Source organism: Peromyscus eremicus, chromosome 7, assembly GCF_949786415.1.
Source record: "Peromyscus eremicus chromosome 7, PerEre_H2_v1, whole genome shotgun sequence".
Classification (NCBI taxonomy): Eukaryota; Metazoa; Chordata; class Mammalia; order Rodentia; family Cricetidae; genus Peromyscus; species Peromyscus eremicus.
This window is the reverse complement of record NC_081422.1, coordinates 117,741,874-117,749,874: the sequence shown is the minus strand read 5'-3', so window position 1 is coordinate 117,749,874 and position 8,001 is coordinate 117,741,874. Positions and strand designations below refer to the sequence as shown.

General features: G+C 40.6%; 1 protein-coding gene across 5 annotated transcripts in view; it reads left to right on the top strand.

Moving 5' to 3' along the window:
- Positions 1-1,345: 1,345 nt before the first annotated feature.
- Lztfl1 (leucine zipper transcription factor like 1) overlaps positions 1,346-8,001 on the top strand; it is a 54,361-nt gene continuing 47,705 nt past the window's right edge. For 2 of the 5 annotated variants that reach the window (XR_009380368.1, XM_059269015.1), the window contains exons 1-2: positions 1,349-1,621; positions 5,138-5,262. Coding sequence is in view for 4 of the 5 variants with exons in the window: in XM_059269015.1 (XP_059124998.1) it covers positions 1,493-1,621; positions 5,138-5,262 (254 nt within the window). In the remaining variant the exon portion in view is untranslated. The other 3 variants (XM_059269016.1, XM_059269018.1, XM_059269017.1) reach the window with 3 other exon arrangements.

Genomic DNA, 8,001 nt, shown 5'->3' with positions numbered 1-8,001 from the left:
GAGTTCCAGGACAGAAAGAGCTGTTACACAGAGAAACCCTGTCTTGAAAAACCAAAAATAAACAAATAAATAAATTATGCATGTGGGTGTGTGCATGCTCATGTATGTGTGTATGTGAAAGGGGAACACAGGTGTGGCTTAGTGTTCAGGTGGAGGTCAGAGGACAATATTCCGGAGTTGGCCCTCTTCTTCTACCATGTGGATTCAGAAAATTGAATCAGATGAGCCATCCCACCAGCCCTCAATTTGACTTTTAAGTTATTAAGCTTAGCTCCTGTGACAGCTACTAATTTTCTACCTAACTTAGAATCACTTAGATAGAATAAAATGGCAAAAAATGAAAGATAAAATTCTTGAAACCAGAATCTTATTTAACACCCACTGTATTAGAAAACTTGACAATAGTCTTTTGATTTTTGTCTTGAAAACATACTTATATTGGTTTCAGAGTCAAGCTTCAGAGTGCCCATCTAGCATGTGAGTCTGTAGATTCTCAGTCCTGGAACCAGGTCTCTAAAATCCTTCTGCATCAAAAACACTCAATTGTGATTCACTTTAAACTGTACTTAGTATTGGGCTGTGATAGATAATCCCAAAATGGACCACCAAAATTAATGTTAATATTCGTTCCTTCCTGCTTTAAGTCTCCCAGTTTCAAAAGGCTGGCAGCTCTACGCGATGTTGGCTTACCCAAGTGCCTCCTCATAAGATACGGGGTGTGTTCACTGGAACCCAGTATTTGTGATAATCTCTTCCTATACTTGCCTTTCATAGGACAGTGGTTTTGTTGTTGTTTTTAAAGACAGGGTCTCATTAAGTAGCCCGGGATGGCCTTGAACTCACAGATCACAGATATCCATCTGCCCCTGCCTGCTTTACAAGTGCTGGGATTAAAGGCAAGCTCACCATGCCAGCTAAGGACAGTGTCCATCGCTTTGGAACAACGGTTAAACTTGCAGATTCCAATGACTCAAGCTAGACTTCGTAAGTGAAAATTTCCGCCAGGGAGATCAGGACGTTATTCCACAACCTTCTGGAGAATCTAGTGTCTGTCTCTGTCTAATGAAGTGCTGTATGTAAACCTATGTGTTTGCACATTTTTCAAAGGTAAAATTTAATTAGTCACTTCCTCTAGCATTATATTATAACGCAGATGGAGTAAGGGCGCGCATCATTGCCAGCATTTGGCTTGTCGGCCTGATGCTGTCAGGCTGAAGCCCAGGTCACCATGCCTGTTTTTATCAGAAGCGGTCGAAAGGTCTGGAACCACACTCAGGTTCCCGGTGCCGAAGCGCAACTTCTGTCGGGATTCGGAGTACTCAAACACACTGCAATTCCACGCGACCCCGCCTCTCTGTTACCATTGGCAATGACAGGCACCGCCCCAAGTTAGCGTGACATGAAAAGGTGGGACTTCCGGATCTCGAAGCCAATGTACATGCTGAAATCAGCCAGTTACGCAGCACTTTCTATCACGTGATATTGAGGGCCAATGACAGTGTACAGCCGAGGGCCCACGTGCCTCCGTGTCCATTGGCAACCCGCGGCTTCTAAACAACCTACTTTCCTCAGGCCGCAGCTCAGGCCTCCCTGTTTCCTGTCTGATCCCGCCATCGCCATGGTGAGTATCAGCGTCAGGAGAGGGCCCGGCTAGGGAATGGACGACGAGCCGGGCCGCGCAGGCTGGGCCTCGGTGGGGAAGGGAGGCTAGCATCACCTCGGTGAGATATCCTTGCTGCAGCCTTTCTCCGGCCTGGTCACCTCATCCTTAGCCGAGGTCTGGGACGCCCTGGCCGTCAGCGCAGGCACACATCTGCCTTTGTGCACAGTTTACAGGCTGATTCCAACTTTCTGTGTGAACTTGATTGAGTCTAACTTTCTGAAGCACCTTATTTTATAGCTGATTAAATATGGGTGGTATTTCCTTTGTTTGGACTTGTGAAGACCATTAGGCTAGAATGTAGCTCTGTATTAGAGTTCGGGCTTAGCTTGAAACAGGTAAGACGGGAAAGAATACACCAGTTCATTCATCAGCTTACCAGTTTAAATGGTTGTGCATGGATAAAAGCACGAAAATGAAGTTGAAGGGGTATTGAAGTTATTGAGAGTGCTGCTGAAACGGGCTGCCAACATACCCCAGCACTCAGAATTCCTAGTAAGCCCTCACCTTGTATACATCTGAACAAAACAGACCACTCCTTAACCAGTCCTGAGCTTAGAACTAGTTCTGCTTCTCTTGATTTCAAAAACGAGAAAATGATGCTAGTGGTGACGGGGGTGGGGGGTGGGGGTGGGGGGGTGTAGTGCTTAAAGGAGACCCCAGTGCAGCGGAGGTTCCCACCCACCCCCGATCCAGATTGGGCACAAACCACACCCAAACACCGGTTTTCACAGAGAGATCCTTTATTAAGCGGGGAAGAAAAGTAAAGTGGCTGATTTCTGACTCAGGCAGAAAAACAGCAGCAAATGACGTTGCAGATGTAATTTTTAAGAAGAGAAAAAGGGGAGGTCTGTGTTATAATGAGCTAGGATGCTGTGGTATATTTTGATTTTGATTTTTTGACATTTTTTAAAAATTTATTTATTATGGATACTGACTTCTGCCTGCATGTATATCTGCACGCCAGAAGAGGGCACCAGATCTCATTATAGACTGCAGTGAGCCACCTTGTGGTTACTGGGAATTGAACTCAGGACTTCTGCAAGAGCAGCCAGTGCTCTTTATCTCTGAGCCATCTCTCCCGCCCCTGATTGCTGGACTTTAATACTTTAATATTTGGACCTTGGTAGTCAGCCTTAGGAGGAGGAAGTGGTCAAATAAGGGAATAGACTTTGGTGGCCAGCTTTGGGAATGTAATAGCAAGGCAGAAGGAACTGGGGAGAAGGGCAAGGCCTGCCAGAGCCATGCTTGCCACACTTGAGCTGACCAAAGTCCCTTCAGTACTTGTTTGTGTTCTTACTCTTTTCTGTCAGTTTGACAATTAATACTTGGGAATTGGGCATAGATGGTTCATTAGTAAATTGAAAGGGTTGGAAAATGACTCATCAAATAATGCACATGAAATAAAATTTTTTTAGTAATAGGCTCACTCTCCTGTTTGGCTTTTTATAAAAATTATTTTTATTGCCAGATAGTAGTGGCGTTAAGCTTTAATCCCAGCATTCCGGAGGCAGAGGGCAGGCAGGTCTCTGTGACTTTGAGGCCAGCCTGATCTACAGAGCGAGTTCCAGGACGTCAAGGTGGTTACACAGAGAAACCTTGTCTCAAAAAAAAGTGGAGGAGGAGGCAGAGGCAGGTGGATCTCTGAGTTCAAAGCCAGCCCATCTACAGACCAAGTTTCAGGACAGCCAGGGCTACACAAAGAAACCCTGTCTCAAAAAAACCAAAAAAAAAAAAAAATGCTTTAAAGATTTCCTACATGCATACAATGTATTTTAAATCATATTTACTCCTCCCCCAGCTCCTCCCAGATTCATCTTGCAGTTTCTGTACCTACCTAGTATATGCTGCCCATTTACTCATGGGTGTGGGACCATCCACTGGAGAATGACCAACGTACCATGGGCCATACTCTTAAAAGAAACTGCTAGATTGTTGATTGGCCTGGCTTTGTGAGTTCCGAGCAGAGCAGTCCTGTCAGATCTAGAAGACACTGTTTTGATCTGATCCTGTCCCTCTTCAGAGATAGTTTCTGTGCCTTGGAAGAGGGGTGTGACAGAGATATCCCAGTTGTGGCCAAAGTCTACTTATTCTCTGCACTTTGACCAGTTGTGAGTTTCTGCATTAACCACCATCCGTTGCACAAAGAAATTTCTCTGATCAGGTCTGAGAGCTTCATTTACCCGTGCAACTTCTTGATTTGGTTATTTTAAAAACAGCATCTGGTTTATAACAAAAACTAGGGGCTATTTTCAAACCAAATATCCTTTTTAAGGCTATATTTGGTAAGGTGAAGTTTCTGTGATAGAAATCTGAAGATCAGTGTATTAAAGAGTGCAGATATTTAATTCCCTCTCACATTGCAGTCATCTCTGTTGTGGAATGTTACTTTATGTAAAGATGTGTTACATTTGTTTATGTTGTAGGATATTACTTTATGTAAAAGTGTGTTACATTTGTTTATGCTGCATTTGTTTGACTATGTAAAGATGTGTTACATTTGTTTTACCTTGCCTACCTAAGGCACCTGATTGGTCTAGTAAAAAGCCAATAGCTAGGCAGTAGAGGGATAGGCAGGGCTGGCGGGCAGAGAGAATAAAGTAGGAGGAGGAATCTAGGCTTGAGAGGAGAGAAGAGAATGAGGAGGAAAGAGAAGAAGAGGGGGAGATACCTGAAGCCAGGCAGCCACCAGCCAAACAGACAGACACGCAGGAAAATAGGACATATAAAATGAGAGAAAGGTAAAAAGTCCTGAGGCAACACATAGATGAAAAGAAACAGGTTAATTTAAGTTATAAGAGCTAGTGGGACAAGCATCAGGTAAGGCTAAACATTCATAACTAATATTAAGTTGCCATGTCATGATTTGGGAGCTGGTTGGTGGTCCAAAAGAAGGCCTGCTACAGTCTCTCATTTAGTGAGTGGGTCAGTGCTGCTCCATGAGGTAAGGAGCAAGGTCTTTATCTTTCTGTTGTTTCAGCCCTGAGACATAAAAGTGGCTAGCATGGCTCATCCTTGTCACCCCCTCTGCCAACTTCCAGAGAAATTGGAGATGACAAAGGTTTAAGGTAGACCCCATGTCTTAAGTCTTTGAAAGTACCCCATGCCTCTTTGGATTACTTCTGTTCCTGAGAAGTAGTCATGTGACTGTATATTTGATTTCAAGGAAGTTCTAGCTGGATAGGTAGGAGGAAGAGAAGAAGGCAACCTGATATACATCTAGCAGTTCTACAACACAGTATCATCATTATTGTTCTTTTTTTTTCTGGATACAGGGTCTTTTGTGTAGCCCTGGCTGGTCTGAAGCTTAGTATGTAGATCAGACTGGTCCCAAACTCACAGAGATCTGCCTCTGCCTCCCAAGTGCTGAGATTAAAGGTGTGTGCCACCACACCGGGCCCAACAAAGTATCTTACTTATTTTCATTGTTAGTTTTTTTGTCTGATCCTCAGGACTAACAAATTCTCTCTTTTTCAGGCAGAGTTGGGCCTAAATGAGCACCATCAAAATGAGATTATTAATTACATGCGTTTTGCTCGTTCAAAAAGAGGCTTGAGACTTAAAACAGTAGATTCCTGCTTTGAAGACTTCAAGGAGAGCAGGTATCAAGAGACTTTAAGGCCTTGCTTCTTAAAACTGTGGGTCATATAACTGAATGTGTATTCCTTGAAAATTTGGCAGTAGTAAAAGATTTCTGAAAATGCAATCACTAAAAATTAGTTCATAATCAAATTCATAATGCATCTGAAGTGTTCCGATAGCATTTGCAAATGTTTTATCATGTGATGACGTCACTGCAGCCTTGGCTCTAAACACTACAGGCACATTCTGCACTGCCCAGGCCATCATGCCACCCAGCTCAAATGCAAGCTGCCTGGAACTCTCTGGCTTAGACTATTGTATGCTTTGAATTTCAGTGATTTTACTGTTCATTTAAGTAATCTGCTCTTATGGAAACATAATGTTTTAATTATGACAAACACAATATTTTCTTACCATCATTCTTCAGCATGTAAGTATCAAATTAGTGTATCTCTGGAGTCTATTGTGTTAGAGTCTTTGATTTTAAAAATTGTTATTTGAGTTGTTGAGTTTCATTAAAAAACCATAAAGTGAATTTTGGTTTGGGATTAAGATAGAATTTCCAACCATTTCTGAAATGGCCATAAATATATTTTGCCATTTTGTACTGTATATTTATGCAGAGCAGTGTTCTCAATATTAATTGTTATAAAATCAAATTATCAATCAACTCTGAAAAATGTTGAAGGTGTGCTCTGCCTTGTATTATCAAATACTCAAATAAGATTTAATTAAATAATTAAATAAGATTTAATGTGCTAGAAAAATAAGCACATTATCTGATTATATGAAAAATTGGCTTTCAGCTTTAGTAAATGGCAAATTTTATGTATAACAAAGAATTCTTGGTTTTTTGCTTTTTTTTTTTTGTTTTTTCAGTTTTTCAAGCCAGGATTTCTTTGTTAACAGCTATGGCTGTCCTGGAACTCACTTTGTAGACCAGGCTGGCCTTGAACTCATAGAAAGTTCTGCTTCTGCCTCCCCAAGTGCTGGGGTTAAAGGCATGTGCCACCACACTTGGTTTGTTTTAAGAAAACAAATTATGATTTTTAATTAGCAAATGCTTTATCTGTCTACTTGCTTACTTTACATACCTGTGTACCTGGTCATGTAAAAATTTCTCAAAAAAGAAAGGGTACTGAGTAGATAAAGTTAAACTCTGATTAGGAAATCAGAGAAAAATATGGATTCTTCCTGGTAGCTACTATGGGGATACCAGGATAACAACCATAGCAGTCACTGAGACAGGCTCCACTATGTTCCATGGATTTGTGAAATTAAGAAATAGTTGTGGGGTGGCAGTACCAGTACATTGTCAGAATGTACATGGTAATCATTGTGTACTGGAAAGTTTCAGATAAAAATTGTGAAGGACTTATGTATCAAATCTTCCATAACTTTAATTTCTTGAATGATTTCTTAAAAGAGCAGAGACATATGACATGGCAGTTATGAACCTCTGCTGTTCATTTAGAAGAATTAGGAGAGGGAAAGATATTATGAAACACTTACTTGGTAGTACCAAAATTATTAGTTGATTTGAAGCAAAAGTTGTTAAGTTTTGTTGGACCAACAGTGGAAAGTAAATGTTAAATGTCAAGTGAGATGTAAGTAAAAAAAGTAAAGGTCTCCGGGTTGTCTATAGCTGTTGTGGAGGTCATCAGCCTTGAACTACTGTCTGTTCAACCAATTAACCTAATCTGGTGATCTGGTTTTTTAACTCCAGTGGATGAAAACAATGTAACTGGCAAAAATATGGTATAGTTTATTAAATAATAAAGAAAACACTAATATTTTAATAAAGACTATGAAATTAAAGTACTATATTTTTTTAAATGGCTATATTCTTTTAGTTAAATGATGTTAAAGAATCATCCATTAAATACTACTTAGTGGAATATAACTTCTAAAAGTGTTTACTGTTAATTTGAGTATAATTGTTGTAAGACTAAGTATAACTGACTCTTGCTTGATTTTTGTCTGTTTGGAAGAAAAGAAAAAGACAAAGGTAAGCTAAGAGTCTGAGGGTGAGAGACTGGAGAGGCAAAGCTGGGAGAGACAAAAATTCTGTTACTGTGACAATATCATTGAGAGTAGGAGGTGTGCACAGGGTATGTTAAGGACTCTTAACTCTTGTTCATGTTGCTGACGTTGTTGGGCTTAGTCACCCACAGTGGACCCACAGGCAAATCTCTTCCACTCTCTAAGCCCTGTGTACAGTTAAGGGGTTGAAGATAATGGCCCATCCCCTGAAATTCCTTTCCAACCCAAGTGTCTCCAATGAAAGTAGTTTTTAATGCTGCTGTTGATGGAGACATTGATTTTTGTGATGTCATAGTAGTACTTTAAGACATTAGATTTTATTTTATTTTGTGTCTCTAAACCGCTAAGAAATTTTTTTATTTAAAAAAATTTTTCTATTCATTTCACATACCAACCACAGATCCCCCTCTCACCTTTCCTCCTGCCTCTCCCCATCTAACCCCCCCCAGCTCCTCCCTCATCCCCTCCCCCAAAAGAGTAAGTTCTCACATGGGGGGGACAGCATACAAGTGTAGTTTATGTCTCATGGGCATTTACTAACATTTAAGTGATTCACACTGTTACTAAAATGTTAGAAAAGTGACAGAAAATGGAGAAGCGACATGTTCTAGGTGACTTTTTAAGTTTCTAAATGTGTTAAGACTAATTTAGAGGAGTATAAAGTAAAAAAATAATAATATTGAAAAGTTAAAAGGATAGATGAAGGTTAAGGGGTG